This window comes from Cetorhinus maximus, chromosome 8 (genome assembly GCF_964194155.1).
Source record: "Cetorhinus maximus chromosome 8, sCetMax3.hap1.1, whole genome shotgun sequence".
Lineage (NCBI taxonomy): Eukaryota > Metazoa > Chordata > Chondrichthyes > Lamniformes > Cetorhinidae > Cetorhinus > Cetorhinus maximus.
In genome coordinates this window covers 122,055,199-122,076,194 of record NC_135886.1, presented here as the reverse complement: position 1 = coordinate 122,076,194, position 20,996 = coordinate 122,055,199, and the positions used below count along the sequence as shown (strand labels likewise).

Genomic DNA, 20,996 nt, shown 5'->3' with positions numbered 1-20,996 from the left:
ACTTAACAGACTGCAACATAAAACAGTGAGCATGCTTTTCAAAAAGTTTAAATCTGTAATATGCAGTTTTTGTCTTACACATTTTCTGATTGGTTGATGTTGATTTGGTGGATGAGGCTTGATGCACACGGAGATATGTGAAGGAGTGCATGATGCATGTGCGGCTGCTAGTGTTGGTGGAGAAAAATAAAATAGCGGAAGGTAAGGGAGCTGAATAAGTTATCCTGGCTGGAGGGACTGAAGCAAGTGGGGGACTTGGAGGTGGGGGGGAGGAGGTGGGTGTGTGCAGATGGGAGATGAGATGATGGAATTGGTGAAGTATACTAATTTGACCACAAGTGTTTTGCAGGTCTTTGCTAGTTGAGAATACTCTAAGGCTGAAATCTTGGAGGGAAGGTTTGTGGTAGTTCAGGTGTTTAGATAATTGTGTGCATATTTACACGCAGTCTTAAATGCACTTAAGCAAGAGTTCTTTAACATTTGATTATCTTCTTCTATGTTATCAAACAGAGACCCATTTAGAGCATCAGCCATGCCTTAGTTGGTAGCTCTCTCACTTCCGAGTCAGAAGGATGCGAATGAAAGTTCCCCACTCCAAGACTTGAGCATAATCAAGGCTGAGACTTGAGTGCAGTTCAATGGGAGTGCTGCATTGTCAAAGATGCTATCTTTTAGATGAGACATTAAATCAAGGTCCCATTTGTCCTCTGGAGGCATAAAAGATCCTAAGGCACTATTTTGAAGAGGAGAGTGACCGCTGGTGACCTGGCCAATATTTATCCCCCAACCAAACAATCTGCTCATTATCACATTGCTGTTTGACAGTGCTTGCTGCAAGTACTTCATTGACTGTAAAGCGCATTGCGACATCCTGTAGTCTGAAATGCACTATATAAATGCAAGTCTCTTTTGGTATTGCTGGTATCACTAACTAATGTTCTTGAAGGTTGTGCCATACATTGCCTTGAACGGTTTCCACCAGCACAGACTTGTAACCACCAGTACGTAAATAAAGAGAAAGTTGCAATCAGGAAGTAACTACTTAACATGGGCAGGATATGCAGAAGGAATTTTCAAACCTTACAAGGGGACATTTATAACCAAGTTTGCAGATTATACTGGCAGATTTCAGGAGAGCCACAATCCACTATTAAATTGAGTACCAGAGGCTAAAAGGTTTGCTTAATTAGCACATTTATACTACTCGAAACTCAACAATCCTTAAGTGTATACAGGTTGTCCAAAGTTTAAGTTACAGATTGGATTGTCATACCACAACATTTCATGCAGAAAAATACTAATCAAGAAACTAAATTAAGTGGCAGAAACTCTGAAAATATGTTCATTTAGTACTTCTGGTTCAGGCAAAGCGACCTGGCACATAAAGGTATTAATTTTACACTGTATTTGAAACAAGTTTTCTAACTTTCTAATGGAAAGAAACATTAGGGTAACTGTTTGAACTGTATTTAAATTTTCCTCCTCAGACAGCTCTTCAAACAAATTGTACTCTGCCCCATTAGCCTGACTGCCAAAGCATGAACAAATGTGATATAACCATTGCTCTTTAAATCAAAGTCCCTGGATCATTTTATATACACAGGATCCTGATTATTCCTTTAATTGAAGGTAGGAAGCCCTGTGATTAGCGTGCTCATTCCAAAGGCTTCAAAACTGGGACTTGAGGCGACTGACCTCTGACAATCCGGATGTCCTAACATAAATTGATGATTGGGCTCGCCTAAGCAGCAGTTACTCAGAATGATATAAATAACTGTATTTTCTTAAGTGGGGGGGGAAAGAGAGAGGAGGAGGAGGAGGGAGAGGATACAGAAATGGTTTTCCACCTCTTTAAAAACATCCAGCATTCTTATTCCTATGTAGGCCACTATTAAAGATTACTACAGCTTTATAAAGCAAAGCTGATTAAAGGCAGCCCCTGTATCATACAAGCAGATCATTTTTGTATCATGAAGCTAGAACATTGAGTACTCAAATCCTTACAGTATTATTTGAAGGTTAATATATGCATAATTGGTAAAAGGTTTTTTTTTATAAATCTGGAGATTTTAAGAAATGTATGAAACTGAAAACACTTCACAGCACAATATTAGAGTGGGATCTATGCTTGAAGTGTTATCCTGCCATCTGCCCTTATAGGTGCTGATAAATTTGCTGTCTACCCCCAATATTTTGTTTTTATTTTATAATGTTCTCTCAATTTTTCCAGTCATGCAATACAATGTAGGGACATAACATAGGAATGGGAGTAGGCCACTTAGCCTGTCAAGTTCCACCATTCAATGACATCATGGTGATCTGTGACCCAACTCATCTGCCTTTTCCCCATATCCCTTAATATCTTTTGCTAACAAAAATATCAATCTCAGATTTAAAATTAACAAATGATCTAGCATCAGCTGCTGTTTCAAACTAGTTCCAAACTTCTACCACCTGTTGCATGTAGAAGCATTTACCAATTTCACTCAGAACATCTGGCTCTTAAATATGTCCCTTAGTCCAGACTCATCAAGCTAAAATAGTTTCTCTCGAAAACCCTATCTGTTCCCCTTAATATCTTGTTACTTAGATCAAATCACCCCTTAATCTTAAATTTCATGGAATATAACTTTGTGTAATCTCCCCATAAAATTTAACCTTTGGAATCCAGCTATCATTCTGGTAAATCCATGCCTCATCTCCTCCAAAGCCAGTATATCCTTCCTAAGGTGTGCAGTCCAGAACTGCTCAAAGTATTCCAGATGTGGTCTAACCAGGGCTTTGTTGCTGAAGCATGACTTCTAACCCTCATATTAAATCTAGAGAACCAGAAAAGCCAGAATTCCATGAGCATTTTTGATTATGCTCACAAAGGCAATTAGGGATGGGCAACAAATGTTGGCCTTGCCAGCAACAGCCACATCCCACAAAAGTTGTAAATGTTCTCCATGACATTTTACTGATCTATGCACCTGGACCTCCAAGTCTTTCAAACTTCATTGCTTCTAGCTTTTCACCATTTAGAAAGTATCCTGTCCGATCCTTTATTGGTCTAAAGTGGATGGCTTCATTTTTGCCTACTTGAAATCCATTTGCCACAATTTTGTCCATTCACGTAGAAGAACAAAAAAAAAATCATGGGATGTGAACATCACTGGAAAAGGCCAGTGGCTATCCTCAATTTCCCTTGAGGTAGTGATGGTGAGCTGCTTTATTAACATCTTTGTAATTTGATGTGTCCATTTACACTGGCTTCCTTTATCTCATCAGCGAATCTGAATGTGAGATTTTCTATTTCAGCATTTAAGTTGTTAATAAATACAGTAAAGAGTTGAGGCCCCAATACAGCAAGTCCTCACTTAATGTTGTAGCTACATTCCTGAAACTATAAATAAAGCAACATTAAGCAAGTCAAATTTTCCCATTAAAACCAATGTAAAAGCTATAGTTAGGTCATACAGAAGTTTTCACAAAGAAAACATTAGGCCCTGTAAATTGATGTACTTTACATTGCTAAATTTCTATATTCATAAATGATATTTTTAAGTTATTTTAAGTTATAAGAAATACACCAACTTTTTCTATTTACTTCCAGGTCGCTGACCCTCTCTCTTCCGAACCTTCGCTGCTCATCGAGTGTCCTTGGACATGAGGCAGGAACAGGAGCATTGAGTTGTAGGGTTGCAAAGGTAAACAGCAGCCTGAAGAGCTGGCTGGAGGGAAGGTTGGCAAGTGGGGCAGGACACTCCAAAATGGCACCTGTTTCAGACCCACAGCGAAATCACGTTAGAACAAAACTCCTGACGTTAAATGCAAATATGGACCCTATTAACTTAGCAACTTTAAAGAAGGACAACTTAAGATAGGGCAACTCAAAACATGGACTCATTGTACAGATCCATGCAGGACACTACTAGTCACATCCTGCCAATTAGAGTACTTTCTCATTAGCCCACTCCTTCTGCTCAGCCAACTTCTGAATCAGTTCAATCATTTGCCTTAATTCCATGAGCTTCAACTTTAGCTAAATTCTCTTGTAAGGGTATCTTGATAGCCCTTCAGGAAATCTACAAACAAAATCTATAGGCATTCCCTAATCCATCACTTTAGTCGCCTCTTTAAAAAAAATAATCTGTTTCATCAGGCATGACCACTTCTTTACAAATCCATACTGGCTCTCACTGATCAGCTGAAAAATTCCAAATGTTTGGTTACCCTTCCCTTAATTTATAGACTTTAGCAATTTCCTGACAATAGAAGTTCTCCTCTATCCTTTGTTGAACCGCCGCATGACATGCGCAGTTTTCCAATCTAAAGGAAAGTTTCCCAAATCAAGAGGAGTTTGGAAGGTTAGTTAGGGCACCTGCAATGTTCTCACTTACTTTCTTTAAAACTGTGGGATGGAAACCATCTGGACCTTGGAATCTGTCACTTTTTAGTGTCATTATGTTTTTACTACTAATTTTTGCTTATATTAACTTCGGTGAAGCCCTGTCACCAAATTAATATTAATTTCCTTATGATGGCTAGCATGCTGGCCTCTTCCTACTGTTGTAAATACTGAAAGTATTATTCAGCAGGTCTGCCAATTCCTCATTTACATTAACAATATCAAAGTTTTCAATTTCAAGGGGCCAACATTTCTCCTAAATGCCTTTTTTCCGAATTTAATTGTAAAAAGAAAAATTATGATTTTGATATCCCTTACAAGTTTCTTCTCATTCCTTTTTGTAATTCTTGTTGTTTTGTCAATCTTTGCTTTTATTCGTCTGGAAAGGGATAAAGAGAGGTCCATATTTATTTGGCATGAAAAAATGAATATGAAATTCAGTTAAATTATAACCTACAACTTAAAGAAAGCCAACAGCAAGGGTGTCATTAATCCATTGATGTTTAATCTTTTCATTTTTTCTACATGTGGGTGGGGAAAGAATTGGAAAGGAGGACCAGTGTAGTGGAGCCCTAGCAGAACTGAAGTCAATGGGAATCAGGGGGGAAACACTTCACTGGTTAGAGTCATACCTAGCACAAAGGAAGATGGTTGTGGTTGCTGGAAGTCAGTCATCTCAGCTCCAAGACATCACTGCAGGAGTACCTCAGGGTAATGTCCTAGACCCAACCATCTTCAGCTGTTGCATCAATGATCTTCCTTCCATCATAAGGTCAGAAGTGGGAATGTCCGATGATTGCACAACGTTCAGCACCATTCACGAAACCTCAGATACTGAAGCAATCCATGCCCAAATGCAGCAAGGCCTGGACAATATCCAGGCTTGGGCTGACAAGTGGAAAGCAACATTTGCACACACAAGTCTGCAGGCAATGATCATCTCCAACAAAACAGAATCTAACCATCATCCCTTGACATTCATTGGCATATTTATTGCTGAATCCCCACTATCAACATCCTAAGGGTTACCATTGACCAGAAACGGAACTGGACTAGCCATATAAATACTGTGGCTACAAGAGCAGGTCAGAGGCCAGGAATCCTGCAGCGAGTAACTTATCTAACTCCAAAGCCTGTTCACCATCTACAAGGCACAAGTCAGGAGTGTAATGGAATACTCTCCACTTGCCTGGATGAGTGCATTTCCAACACAAGAAGCCCGACACCATCCTGGACAAAGCAGCCCGCTTGACTGTTTGTGGAAGGGGTGCCATTCACCCCCTCCACCACCAACGAACAGTGGCAGTAGTGTGTACTATCTACAAGATGCACTGCAGAAACTCACCAAGGCTCCTTAGGCAGCACCTCCCAAACCCGCGACCGCTACTATCTAGAAAGACAAAGGCAGCAGGTACATGGGAACGCCACCTAGAAGTTCATCTCCAAGCCGCAGACAATCCTGACTTGGGAATATATCACCGTTCCTTCACTGTCACTGAGTCAAAATCCTGGAACTCCCTCCCTAACAGTACTGTTGGGGTACCTACACCACGGAGACCGCAGCGGTTCAAGAAGGCAGCTCCACCACCTTCTCAAGCACAATTAGGGATGTGCAATAATTGCTGGCCTAGCCAGCAATATCCACATCCCATAAATGAATAAAAAATATAAACATCCAATTAAGCGGTGAGTCCAAATCTATGAAGTATACACAGTATAACGGACGATTTGACATTGATCAGAGAAAGTCTACTTTGGTTGAAACCAGTCAGATCAAAAAGCCAATAAGGTGATTTTTTAAAAAACTGGATTTGCCAAAATTGTTCTACATCAATTATCCTAGAAATGCAATATCAATTGTCTCAGTTTGGTTTTTTAAGGCACAAATTGCACTGGTCATGCAATTTTTACACAATAAGCAATGCTGACAAAAATATCAGGTATCCTTTACCTGAAGTGCCTTGCATACTACGAGCACTGTACAATAGCGCACAGCTGGATTTTGTGTTACTGAATTTCAAATTAAGACTGTCTATTGTATGGTCATTATGTGACATCGCACTGGAAGCAGTCCACCGGAGCAGCTCTTCATTAAACTCCAGTAGTAGTGATGCTCCAATTTCCCCCACTCAGCGTCAATGCGGCTAGACAACCAACAAAGCCACAGCTGCTTGTTCACACTGCTGTCACAATACACTACCTGACTTCATTTACTAGTGCCGTTGTTATACCACGCTGTTAGAAGTGACAAGAAAACAAAAGTAAAGAAAATGGTAATAGACAGAAAGAGTTCACAGTCAGAATGTCACATTCCCATAATGTACTTTTGAGCTTTAGGAACATACCATCCATTCTCACCCAGTTAAAAGTTTTGAAATTAGCAATGTTCAAAGAATGAAATAAAATTTTTCGCTGACTCTTCTGAACCCATTTATTTAATTCAGATTAGATGGTGAAGTTAAGAGGACAGCGTGAATAGTAGCTTCAAGAAATGGAAGCAAAGCATAAAACCCTCAGACTTCTACTCTACAGAAATTTTTTAAGCCATGCATTACACAAAAAGAATTTATCTTGCAGTTACAGTATGTTTATTACTTTAATTTTCATCTTCAATTTCAACCTCACTCATGTCACTTTACGTTTTCAAACCTGACAGCCCTATTACTGTTATAGTACAGGAGGATTTCTTGCCGTTAATTTTAATGTTCAAAGCCATGTGCATTTCTATGTACTTCTGATTATCCTTTCAACAAATTTCTTAAGGTTCTTCTCTTCAATTCAGTGCCACCACTCCCACCTACCCACTTGTCAGCTTTGAGCGTTTGACTGCATATACGCCCTTTCAATTTCTCAGTTGATACATTTAGAATACTTTCTTGGCTTGTGCTCACTAATCCAAGGTATGCACTTATTCAGCACGACACTTATGATATTGCTTTTGCCTCCCACTGAGGTGTGTTATTAAAAAATACTCCCCACACCAGTCAGTCAATTTGTTTAAGCACTTGCTACATTCACTTGAAGTTCTTTTTTTTAAAATTGTATACTAGAATACTGGCCTTCAGTTATGTTGAGGTCTCAATCACAAGCTTGATTATATGGTAGTCACTATTATCCAGGAGCACCACAGCTTTTATTCCCCGTATTCTAGTTTGGCCATTTACCATTACCAAACTGAGATGTTAGCTGTCTCTTGTGGCTTCCCTCAAACTCTAGGTCATACAAGTAATACAATCGTGCATTTATAAATGTGGACTCTGAACCACTTAACCAACAGAATATAATTTGAAAAAGCAGAATACTGGATGCTGGAAATCTGAAATAAAAACAGAAAATGCTGGAAAAACTCAGCAGGTCAGGCATCATCTGTGGAGTGAAACAGGAGTTAATGTTTCAGGTCCGTGACCTTTCATAGACAATTTTGGATTGTTGAAGTCCTTCGTTAACATCCCTTCCTCATTTCTTTACATATTACCTGCCTCATTGGGGCATGGAAGCCTATAGAATAGCCCTATTAACATTTCCTTCTGCACAACAAAAAGAAAGTCCAAAGTGGTCCACTAAGCAGCTTCTCTCATGTTCTAAAGGAAATATTTCCTGCATAGGCTTCTTACAACATACTTCTAGTGTTCATGTATAAAAACTGAAGCCAGTGAGAATCAGGAAAAAACTCTCCACTTCCCAAAGGAAGATGGTTGAGTTCATTGCAGGCCAATCATCTCAGCCCCAGGACATTGCCTCAAGAGTTGCTCAGGTAGTGACCTCTGCCCAACCATCTTCAGCTGCTTCATCAAGGACATTTCCTCCATAATAAGGTCTCTGTGCAAACATCCCCCCCTCCCCACACAATCTTCGGTACCCTTCATAAATCTTCAGATGACGAAGCAGTTCATGCCCACATACAGTAAGACCTGCACAACATTCAGACATGAGTTGATAAATTGCAAGTAACATTGGTGTCATACAAGTGTCAGGCCACAACCATTCCCAACAAGAGTCTAACCCCACCCCTTGACATTCATGGCATTACCATCACACAATCCCCCAATATCATCATCCTGGGGGTCACCATAGAAAAGTTGCAGCATAGAAGGAGGCCATTCAGCCGATCTTCTCCATGCCAGCCTGAGGACACCCCTTTCTAATCCCACCTTCCTGCACCCGGCCCATAGCCCTGCAGCTTGCAGCACTTAAGGTGCAGATCCAGGTGCTTTTTAAAAGAGTTTAGAGTTTCTGCCTCTACCACCAACTTGGGCAGCGAATTCCAGACACCCACTATCCTCTGCGTAAAAAAGTTCTTCCTCATGTCCCTCCTACACCTTCTGCCACTTATCTTGAATCTATGTCCCCTGTTTCTAGAATTCTCCACCAAGGGAAACAATTTTATCCTGTCCACTCTATCTATTCCCCTCATAATTTTGTACACCTCAATCAAGTCACCTCTCAGCCTTCTTTGTTCTAAGGAAAATAACCCCAACCTATCCAATCTCTCCTCGTAGCTACACTTTGCTAACCCTGGCAACATTCTTGTAAACCTCCTCTGCATTCTCTCCAGAGCTATTACGTCCTTCCTATAATGTGGTGACCAGGACTGCACACAATACTCCAGGTGTGGCCTCACCATTGACGAGAAACTTAATTGGACCGACCAGTTGAATCCTGTGGAAATAATTCTGTGTAATATTCTGCAGCAACTCAAGCTCCTCAAATTTTCCACCATCTACAAGGCGCAAATCAGAATGATGGAATACTTTCCACTTAGATGAGTTCATCTCAATACTCAGGAGGTTCGATACCATCCAGGGCAAAATCAGCCTGCTTGATCAGCACTCCACCCATCACCTTAAAACATTCACTCCCTCCACCACTGGCACAACACAGACTGTGTGCCATCTACAAGATACTCTACAACGACTCACCAATGATTCTTCATCAGCAAAGTCAGCTCTACTGCCTGGAAGATGAAGGCACAGGGGCTTTGGGAACACCACCATCTCCATGTTCCTCAAAGCCACACACCACCCAGACTTGGAAATAGATCATTGTTCTTATGTCATTGCTGGGTCAAAATCCTGGAACTCCCTATCTAACAGCATTGTAGATATACCTACAGAACAATGACTACAGGCAGCGGTATAAGAATGCAGTTCACCATCATCTTCAAGGGCAATAAATGCTGTCCTTGCCAGTGACCCAGACATCCCATGAATGAAGAAAGAATTATAAACTCTTTCAGCCCTCAATATCTGAGCTTTTCTTGAGTCGACACTCAGCTGTTGACCAAATTCTACTCATTGGTCTTGTGTTAAATCCATTAGTTCTTTAATCTACCAAATTTAAATGATTTTTAATATCTGCCTTCAAGTCCCCCGCAGGCCAATTTATCCCACATCTACACTTTCTGCTCTGGAACAGTCTAATCTTTATCACCATAGCATCATTATTTTTTTCATCAGTTTTCCAGCCATTTGCATGCTGCAGTTTGGTAAACTCATGGCCTGGCAAATCTAGACATCTGTCCAGCAAACATGATGTTTTGCCAAATTACTTTGATACATATTTGTGTATGGAAATTGACAACTGTAAAGAATTTGAAGAAAATACTAGGAAAAATTGCATCCATGTCAAGTAATATGTATCATTTCTCTACAAATAAAGTTCCATGTCTGGCCATCTGCCCATTTCCCACCTAATCTGACAGATGAATCACTAAGATTTAATTCGTGTGTTCTGTGCTTGTATATGCTCAGGCTCTCATTGCTGTCTCCTTTGGTCGATAGGAATAGACTTTATTTCATAGCAAAACTAGACTTAGAGCTGAAGGAACCCAAACACCTTTAAAAGGAACAGTATTATTAGTTATAAGCAAAGGTGTACAAGAGATTATGGGGGACTGTTCAATGTAGATCTACTTTAGCTAAACATCAATACATCTGAGATGAGAATGACAGCATGTGGGTGAGCACACATAGAAGGGAGGTGGGAAGGTTAAATCTGGACTACAAAAAAATCATACCCACCATCCATCATGAAGAACAATGTAACTCCACATATCAATTGGAAACATCTTCTGAAAATACTTCTAGCTCAACAATTGATCTGCCATTTTGCAATCCCAAAAGCTAGTTCAGTAAAACATAGCTTTGGTGCCTGTATCTTGGTCAATGCTTAGTGATGGTCAGATACATTATTAGCACAGATTTTTTGAATTTAAACCAAAGTATGCTGGAGTAAAGAGTCTAAACCCACACATCCGCTTACTGTAATTCTCAGTTTTGAACTTTCCCAAAAATACTTCCACCTTAAAGTATTAAAGTTAGTGAGCTAACTAGATAATTTTTTTGTGATCACAGTAAAATGCATTAAGACAGCAACTATGAAGAGGTTGAAATGCAAATGTGTATGACAACAAGCATATTGAATAGGCCCACAAAATTCTGAAGTATTGCCATTAGTTGGCTAAACCACATCATATGCATCATCATGCAATCTCAATATTCCAGGCACCTGCAGCTGAGAAGAGATTAACAAAATTCAGGCTCAGTTATGCCAACTCAAGGCCATAATGCTTTTCCGAAGGCTTTTATATTTCAATTTCCTATGTTCCCACTGGCCACCTGTGATTCAATCTCACTCACCACTACCATCAGTTCCAGTACTTGAAGGTGCTATCCAGAGAGAGCATTGGAACAAGAATTAGTTTGTTTAAAATTAAGGTCTAAAATATAATTCTACACTTTAGCTGGCAGGAGTTAAAAAGCATTAACTAGTGTTAACAGAATATGCAATAAGACATTGCCTTTATCAGGACCATTAGAATGGAATAACTTCAGTAAACCTGGAAAGATACTGGCCACCCCAAAGTCATATCAAGCATTGTGAAGCGTTCTGATAAGGCATTTCACGCATTCAATGCAAGCTCTGAAAGAAAATATTTTGCCAAGAACATATTTTCGAATCGATATGAACACTACGCCACTGGCCTGTTTAGCAGCTTCCAGAGTTTCCACTTTGAAAACCATCAGTGCTCCAAGTGCACTTGGGAAGTGAACTTTTTCAGCAAGTTTCTGCTCAAGTTCATCTGCATATTGTCAAATGCAAAATCTTCCATGAATGAACCAACATAGCTGAACTTAACATAACATAGAACTTAATTAAAAAATTGCATTAAAAATATTCCTTGATATTAAGAATGGCAACCTGGTGCAATTATTATAGCTGAAGAATGAATATATAAGAAATAAGCATTTCAAATCAAAGTGTCTAGCCCACCACCTGTGAATAACTGGATTTAAAAGGAGACCAAAAATAAACTTTTAAAACTATACAGAACCATTTGATTTGTTAACCAGTTTCTTAGTAAATTTTAAAAATTTAAACTTTTTAAAAAGGTGCATGTTAGCGTCCATGCACTTGAAAGACAGCTTAATTTTAAGGGCAAACAGATGCAATTAGTGGAAATTCACCATGGTGATTAATTTGATTTGGCGGGATGGTCAATCTCCAGGATGATGTATTTTAAACCAGCAGAAACTCACTTTGCGCTGTACGTAATTTACACTTCAAATTCTTTGGTTTGACTGCTTTCTGATGAATTGCACTACAAATATCACTACAAGCTAGCAGAAACTCCAAGCCACAACATTTAATACTTAGGCATTTGTATACACCTTTACATAGAATTTGGCAATAAATTCTATACATTACTGTACAATATCTGCTTAATGTGCACTCCAAATTGATGAAAAAATTCCACTATCCAAATTTGCAGATAAAATAATAATGCCTGGGTGCAGTGTCAGCTATACTGACTTTTTACACCTTGAGTACCAACATTCAATGCTCCAAAAATAAATATTCATTCAAGAAATTAATAGGCCAGTACTACAGATTTGAGAAACTTTTTGATTACCAGGAGTACTACCCTGTGTATTGAGAATCAATTGAGAATCTTGATTACTAATAACTCTTGATTTAGGAAGTGAAAAAGCTTTCAAAGTTGCAGTTGTAATACTGAATCTACAAATGCATGTAATCACCTAATTACAATTCAAAGTCTGTGATCAAGGCCATCTTTTTGGATTTTAACATCAGTAAACAGCCAATTCCCAATATAGTTGAACTCCAGTGTATCAAGCATATTAACATTACAACATTTTCTGAAGAATATGTCACAGTCATAGAGGGCAATCATGGCTACTGGTGAAGAGAGTAAATTTAGTTATATTCCAATGTAATTTATTGTATCAGTAGTAAGAGCAGCATTGCTCAAAAAGCATTGGATTAGATACTGCATAAGAGTTAAAGGCAGTGGTAATGGAATTAAGGGAAATGTGATCACATGGGGGAAGAGCTGATCAGAGTGAACGCGGAGCCCAAGAGTAGTTACAAAGGGCAATTAACTGTTTCCCCCTTTTTTTTTAAAGCAACCAGAGAGTCAGCAGGAGAATAAGAGCAAGCCACTTAAATGGAGAAAACTACTTGTGCAAAATTGCTGTGCCAAACAGTGTGTTGTTTTGCTGTAACATTTGTTGATTTTATAAAGATTGGGAAGTAAAAGGAAGCTTCTCAGATTTGAAAGATGTAAGTGGTGTTCAACATTGCTGTACAAAAACAGAAACAGAAATAACTGGAAAAACTCAGCAGGTCTGGCAGCAGCGGCAGAGAAGAGCACAGTTGACGTTTCGAGTCATCATGACCCTTCAACGGAACTAAGTAAAAATAGGAAAGGGGTGAAATATAAGCTGGTTTAAGGGGGTGGGGGTGCAGTTGTTGGGACAGGTTGTTGTCCCAACAACACCCCCCCCCCAAACCAGCTTATATTTCACCCCTTTCCTATTTTTACTTAGTTCCGTTGAAGGGTCATGAGGACTCGAAACGTCAACTGTGCTCTTCTCCGCCGATGCTGCCAGACCTGCTGAGTTTTTCCAGGTATTTCTGTTTCTGTTTTGGATTTCCAGCATCCGCAGTATTTTGCTTTCAACATTGCCATGTTAGGGTCATTCTTTTTTGTTTTTAAAATTAATTCACAGGATGTGGACATCGCTGGCAAGGCCAGCATTTATTGCCCATAAGACAGCAATGAGTCACCTTCTTGAACTGCTAAAGACCATGTGGCGAAGATACTTTCTTAATGCTGTTAAGTAGGAACTTACAGGATATTGACCCAGGGACATATTTCCAAGTCAGGATGGTGTGGCTTGAAGTTGCAGATGGTAGTGCTCCCATGTGCTTGCTGCCCTTGTCCTTCTAGGTCACAGGGTTTTGGGGAGGGGGGCTGAGAAGAAAGCCTTCACAAGTGCTACAGTGCATCTTGTATATGGTGCACACTGAAGCCCTGTTGTGCCAGTGGGTAAAGGAGTGAATGTTTATGGTGGATGATGGGGTGCTGATCAAGTGGGCTGCTTGGCTTTCCATCACACTCCAACTTGTAGGTAGCGGAAAGGTTTTGGGGAGTCACTCACTGAAGAATACCCAGTTCTTGCCTTCTCCTGTAGTTATAGTATTTGTGCAGTTGGGCCAATTAACGTTTTGGCAAATGATGGCATCACACCCATCCCCACCCACCTCCACCCCCAGATGTTGGTGGTGGGGGAATTTAATGATGGTAATATCATTGAATGCAATGGGGAGATGGCTAGACTCTTCCTTATTGGAGGTAGTCATTGCCATGCACTAATGGTGCATACCACTAATTGGCCCAATCCTGAATGTTGTCCAGGACTTGCCGTATGCTCATACAGGCCACTTCATAATCTGAGGAGTTGCAAATGGAAATGAAGACTGTGCATGTATCAGCAAACACTTATGATCTTATGATGGAAGGAAGGTCATTGATGAAGCAGCTGAAGATAGCTGGGCTTAGGACACTACCTGGAAGTAATCCTGCAATGTCCTGAGGTTGAGATAACTAGTGTCCAACAACAACTGCCATCTTTGTGTTAGACATAACTCCAGCTATTGACTTCAATTTTACTATATACATAAAGTATTAATTTAGGAATTGATAGAACAGACATTTTCTGATGAAAACAAGTGGATAATTGTGAAAAAATGCAACAAGACAAAGACTAGCAGGATGGGAAGATAAGCGATAAATGCAGTTCAACATGTAGATAAATTGCAGTAATGCACTTAAAGAATAGGGGAGGGAAATACACAGTAAACAATAACTTTCTCAAGGAATATCACAGGCTATTGGATAAACAGTTTGTTAAAAGGTGATAGTGCCAGTAAATAAGACCACTGAAAATGGCACAACCGAATGCTTAGTTCAATAACTAGATGCACAGATTACAACACCAAGGTTGTAACGTTGAACCTGTGCATAACATTCGTATGGTTGCAGCCGGAAGTACTGTATATAGTTTTGGACTCTACCATAGAAACAATGAAAAAGATTTGATGTAGACATTTTACTACATTAAAAGCAAGCTGTTTTTGGTCAGTTTTTCCAAGATGTTACTACGGATAATGGAGAATTGCAGTGTTAGGCCTTTGCCCTCCATTAGAGAAGGTGGATAGGTGACCCAATGGAGATCAAGTTTATGAAGAACTAGCATAAGGTAAATAGTGATAGAATTTTTTTTTACTGGTTGGTGAAACAGTAACAAGGAGGCTTAAATCCAAGATAATCACAAGAAGAATTCAAAGTTAGAAAAGGTGTAGAACTTCCTGTTACAGTCGAAGTGGAATCCATATTTTTTTGTAATGGGAAGTAGATACACTTTTTAGGAAAGTAAGGGCAGGTGTGGGGTCACAAGTAATTCGGTGTTCAAAATGTTTCGAGGGCAAGTTAATGAACTACAATTGAAAAAGACCAGTTATAATTTGCCTGCTCCGCATTGGATTCTCACTTAAGGTCTCCATGCTAATGTTCCTCTGGCTAAATATTCAATATTTTTACTGCCTCAAATTATTTTTGGCATTTGAGTGTCACCCCTCTATCTCTCCCTTACCTCCCCATGTACTTTGCAAACATATTCATGTAACATCTCCTCTCTAGAGCAAGCCATTCTACAGAAGCCAAATATTCAAAGTTTGTTTCCACCATGCCATGGACAAATCTGGAGCCAATTTATCCCGTCTTCTGCCACTCCAATGTTATGCACTACTTCACTGATGCAATCATTTTTTCATCTTTGTAGATTTGCATTTTCAATCCCTGATGCATATAACGAGAAACTTTAACTACCATCAAAGCTGATGAATATCCTCATCAGTGACACATTTTCTCCATACCTTTCATAATCATCACACCTTTAGTTTTGTATCCAGTTTGTACCAATTCTACACAGAGTCAGAGTCATTTATGACACAGGAGGCAGCCATTTGGTACATCAAGTCCATGCCAGCTAACCACAGAGCAATCCATTTACACCTGTCCCCTAGTCCTCGCACCATCAGGTGCTGGAAAGAGTATTTTTTGTCTATGTTATCTAAACCCGTCATAATTTTGTGTCCTCTATTAATTCTCCCCTCAAACTCTTTTGCCCCAAGTACAATAACCCCAGCCTTTCCAAACTAACCTTCCAACTAAACCCCATCCCCCACCTCGGAATCATTCTGGCAAATCTCCTCTGCACCCTCTCAAGGAACTTCACATCTTTGGCCAGGACTGGATGCAATAATTAGTTGAGGCCTAACATAGGTGCAGCATAACTTCCCTGCTTTTGTACTCAATGTCTTTATTTATGAAGCCCAAGAACCCATGTGTATTGCTAACCACAATCAATATGTCCTGCCACCAAAGATCAATGCACATGCACCCCTAGGTGCCTCTGGTCCTGCACTCTTTTGAATCGTGCCATTAAGTCTAAATTGCCTCTACCCATATCTTCTGCCAAAATGCATCATCTCACACACTTCTCTTTCAAATTGCATTTGCCATTTGTCTTCCCTTTCTGCTAGCTTCTTTCGTTATGTTACAGTCAATTCACATCATCCTATTTGTCATTCTTCCAGGTTTGATGTCATTGACAAATTTTGAAATTTTACTCCGTATTCCATTATCCGAGTCATTTATGCATAGCAAAAAAAAAAGCAGTGGCCCCATCATTAACCCTTGGGGAACACCACTCTCTAACCAGCCTTATATATGGTACTTTGTCAATAATTTCTTAAAATCTAATTAGTCTGCCTTTTACAAATTGTGCTGGCTCTCAATTAACTGAACCCTATCTGAATTCCTTAAGGTTTCCAAAACTTTACCCACCACCGACATTAGATTAACTGCTGAGTACTTGCTGAGACTTCCTTGCATCCTGTCTTGAATAACGGTGTCAAACCTACCACTCTCCAATCCTCTGGCACCTCGCCAATACTTAGGGAAGCTTCAAAAAATTAAGGCAAGCTCTTCTGCTATCTCCACCCCACTTCCTTTAGGAACCCAGGATGCAAATCATTCAGACTTATCCACCTAAGCATAGCCAGCCTTTCCAGTACCTCCTCCCTTTCAATTTTCACACTATCCATTGCCTCCACTATCTCTGCTTCTACTGATATTTTGTAAGATTCCTTTTCCTTAGTAAACACCAATACAAAGAACTTAAGTATTCTCGCCTTGCCCTGCACCTCTAAGCATATATCACTCACTTTGTCCATTATAGGGCCCATTCCACCTCTTACTATTTACAGGCTGGTAAGAGATTATTAGATTCCCTTTTATGTTAACTGCATTCTATTCTTATATTCTCTCTTTGCCAGTCTTATTTTCCTCTTCATCTCCCCTCCCAACCGATTGTATTTAACCCAATTTTCACTTGAACTCACCCGACATGCATCACACACACTTTTTGTTTCACCATAATCTCTATCTGCCTTGACATCCAAGGAGCCCTGTTTTTGGCTCCCTCACCTTTTGCCCTTGTTGGAGCGTACCTAGCCTGGACCTGAGGCATCTCTTCTTTAAAGATCACCCGTTGTCCCGTTTCAGTTTTTCCTGTTAATCTCTAGTTTTGTTTTAAGCTAGTTAGGTCCACGTACAACAACATTTCTTTACTTCTATGCACCTCATAAGATGAGGAGTTTCAGTGCAAGGGGAGGAGACAGTGGCATAGTGATAATGTCACTGGACTAGTAATCCAGAAACCCAAGCTAATGCTCTGAGGGCATGGGTTCAAACCTCACCACAGCAGCTGGTGGAATTTAAATTAATAAATCTGGAATTGAAAGCTAGTCTCAGTAATAGTGGCCATGAAACTATCCATTGTTGTAAAAACCCATCTGGTTCACGAATGCCCTTTAGGGAAGGAAATGTACCATCATGCGACTGCTGTGGGTCCGGAATGTGGCTGACTCTTAACTACTCTCTGACATGGCCAAACCCCTCATTTCAAGAACAATTAGGGATGGGCAACAAATTCTGGCCTTGCCAGTAACACCACACCCCAAGAAAAAATAAAGAAAAAACTGCAACTTCCTCTCCGCATTCTTTGCGGGTGTAATTTCGAACTTTATGTATTATAAATGCAGAAAAATATTTAAATATTTGGCAATACTTTGGCAAAAATATTTGGCAATATTTTGGCAAAAATATTTGGCAAGTGCTTATTCTGGACCAGGACCCCTGAAAAGTAAACTTCACATTTTACATTTAAGTTAATTTACAACACAGCAACCACTTAAATATTATTGGCTCAAAATTATGTGCAATTTTAAGTTCCATCTGACAACATGTACATTATTCTTCTCGCTTCCCCTCAAAACATTTTATTAAAATAGCTTACTCTTGCTAATTGGGTGAGCAGTTTCCTCTGTTAGTGAAACCAGAGTGTTTCCAGGACTGAACACACGTGACACAACTCAACCTATAGTTAGTATTGAAAGCAGCTTGTTATGAAAAGGATAAGGGAGTGATTTCAGGATAACAACTCCAGCACAAATCAACCGTTGGGGTTAAGCTGAGAAAAACATTTGGAAAATTGTAGGTCACAAATTTTATTCACATTTTGGAATTAGAATTTTAGAGTTTGTTAATTTTAGTGTATAGTATGAGTAAAATATAACGAAACAATACTTTTTAAAACTCTCCCAAAAATTAGAGAGCTTACACCCCATTCACAAAATCTCCTGACAAAAAGGTACCATGACTGAGGATACTCCAACTCCAGCACATTGCATTCAGCATTCAAAAAAGTTCTCAAATCCCTTCTGAATGCCAACTAAATAGCAAGTGCCCATTCATTTTACTGAACTAATCAATAACATTTCAATTTACATACTTTACAAAAGCTGCAATTTTTTAAACGTTTTTTGCTGCTTTGAACTGCTTTACTCTGTATACCCAAAGATTTAGAAATTTCTTCATTCATCCTTCCGCGAGTTTCACGCAATTAAAATACAAACGGGCACTAGCAATGCCATACAATTGCAATTTAAGGTTCAAATCACATCACTTCAGAACCGCGCACTAACCACATCCTTAGTATTCAAAATCCACATTAGACAATTCTTAGTTTTAGAGCAGTTGTTTTCATGTCTGTTAAATACCCTTAAAATCTGAAACAAATGCACAAATCAAACTCAAACGTTACACTAGAAGTGCAAACAGACTCGCTAAATTAGACTCTGTCAAAAAAATAAAGGAACACCTTTAAGCCGTAAATCAGATTTTTCAAACAACCAACATAAAAATAGCTGGAGTGACCAGCCGTAAATCAGATTTTTCAAACAACCAACATAAAAATAGCTGGAGTGACCAGCCGTAAATCAGATTTTTCAAACAACCAACATAAAAATAGCTGGAGTGACCAGCCGTAAATCAGATTTTTCAAACAACCAACATAAAAATAGCTGGAGTGACCAGCCGTAAATCAGATTTTTCAAACAACCAACATAAAAATAGCTGGAGTGACCAAAAGAAAAAACCCTGTACAAGAACATCTGAAGCTTCCATATTAAAAAGTTCTTGGAACATAACCTAGTTTGTCATCAGTTTGCAGATCCGTACAAGGACATTGTTGGCCTCTGGATAAAGTGACTTGGACGACGCCGGTCAGGCTGAAATCAACCGCTTCTACATTGTCTTTGCTTTATTTGCTTAAAGCTGGATTTGCAATATTGACAAAAGTAAAAACGATTAACTTGCGATACGATACTCCCCTCTGGGAATAAACACAATCATAGCAGAATCGTTCCGAAGTTTCCTTGAGAAAAAAAATAAATCACAACCGACAAATAAGGGACTCACTTCATAGCCGAAGCGACAAAGTTCCGACTTGGTGGTGGGGGGGGGGGGGGGGGGGGAGAGAGAGTACATTCCCTTCTCAAACATCTTGGAGAAAGTCACTCAGTAACATATCACCATTTAGAAAGCGCAAACAAAACCCGCCTGAAGTAAAGTTAACCTACAAGAAAGTGGCCCGTCAAAATAAAACACACGCAACTCGGGATTGAAATATAAAAAGTTGTAGGGACGCTCCAAAACAGACTTCGGAGTGCGTCCTGACAAACTTGAAGATTGCAAGGATCCTGCGAGCTGTTTCCTTTGTTTGTGAAGTTCACACACAAATCCTCTTGAAACTGAGGAGGGGGTTAGGGGGGGAGGGGGGGGGGGGGGAAGAGATTGTATTTCTTTCCACTTTTTACGAGACTGACCGGTCGGAAAATGAATTAAAATATAAAATCAGATCGCCACTGGGTACATTAAAAATCACAAACAAATACTAAAGTTGTAAGAAAAACTGAGACCCGGCCGGCGATGCCATGCCAGGGAGTTTGGGTACTTACTATGGGTCGTTGGTGAATCGTGGGCTCCGGGGCGGCTGATATCCGTACAGATGGCAGTACAGGACGTCGAAGCAGAAGCAGCACATCTCCGAGTTGACGACCATGTTCCTGCCGCCGGGGCAGCCACTGAAGCCGTTGGCGCGGGTCACGTCCTTGCAGTGGTTCTCGTTGGAGGAGGTGGAAGAGGACGAGCAGCTCGACAGTTTCTGCTTCTTCACTCCACAGCACCCCGCCGCCATCTTGGAATCCACCGGCGCTTCCGCGAAGCCCCGCTTTCTACCCATACTCCTCCGCGGTTAGAGTGGGGGGCGGGGCCGGACCGGGCGAGGGGGGGAGGGCGGGGCGGAGGCGGAGCCAGAGAGCGCGTGCGCCTGAAGGTCCTGCAAGGGGAAGGGAAATAAAAACAGAGAGGGGGAAAAAAACAACTGGATCACAATCGCACGCGCTTTGGGCACCAAGGTCCTATCAGGAACAACAATCCAACCAGCTCTGCCGCCACCGCTATCACTATGGCAACGCGGCCTACCAAGTGCGAGCTGTCAGGCCGTACACACATATACACACCAACATTGGAATTCGCCACCAACAACTTATCACAGCCCGTGAGTGATTTACAATATTTTTAACCTATTAACATATACATTCTCCGTTTTAAAATGTTACAAACCCAACGGGTTAGCAGGCCGCCGTGCATCAGAAGCTGGAAACAGCCGCACCATAATGACATCCAAACTGACAAGAATTTATTTTATGCAGGGCCAGCCGGCGCCGGAATAAACTTCCCAATCGAACCGTGGAAATGTTTAAAAAAAAACATAAGCAAACAATCCCGGAATCGCTTAAGGAACAACCTCAAGTGCTTCAATTACAGACGCCT

The 20,996-nt window shown here is 40.2% G+C and overlaps 1 protein-coding gene across 4 annotated transcripts in view; it reads right to left on the bottom strand.

Annotated features, from left to right (window-relative positions):
- The window catches only part of LOC144683939 (nuclear protein AMMECR1-like), a 138,152-nt gene extending 117,698 nt beyond the window's left edge, over window positions 1-20,454 (bottom strand). For 2 of the 4 annotated variants that reach the window (XR_013577369.1, XR_013577370.1), the window contains exon 1: window positions 20,120-20,454. Coding sequence is in view for 2 of the 4 variants with exons in the window: in XM_078547539.1 (XP_078403665.1) it covers window positions 20,120-20,403 (284 nt within the window). In the remaining 2 variants the exon portion in view is untranslated. The remainder of the gene's footprint in view (window positions 1-20,119) is intronic. The other 2 variants (XM_078547539.1, XM_078547538.1) reach the window with 1 other exon arrangement.
- Window positions 20,455-20,996: the final 542 nt, after the last annotated feature.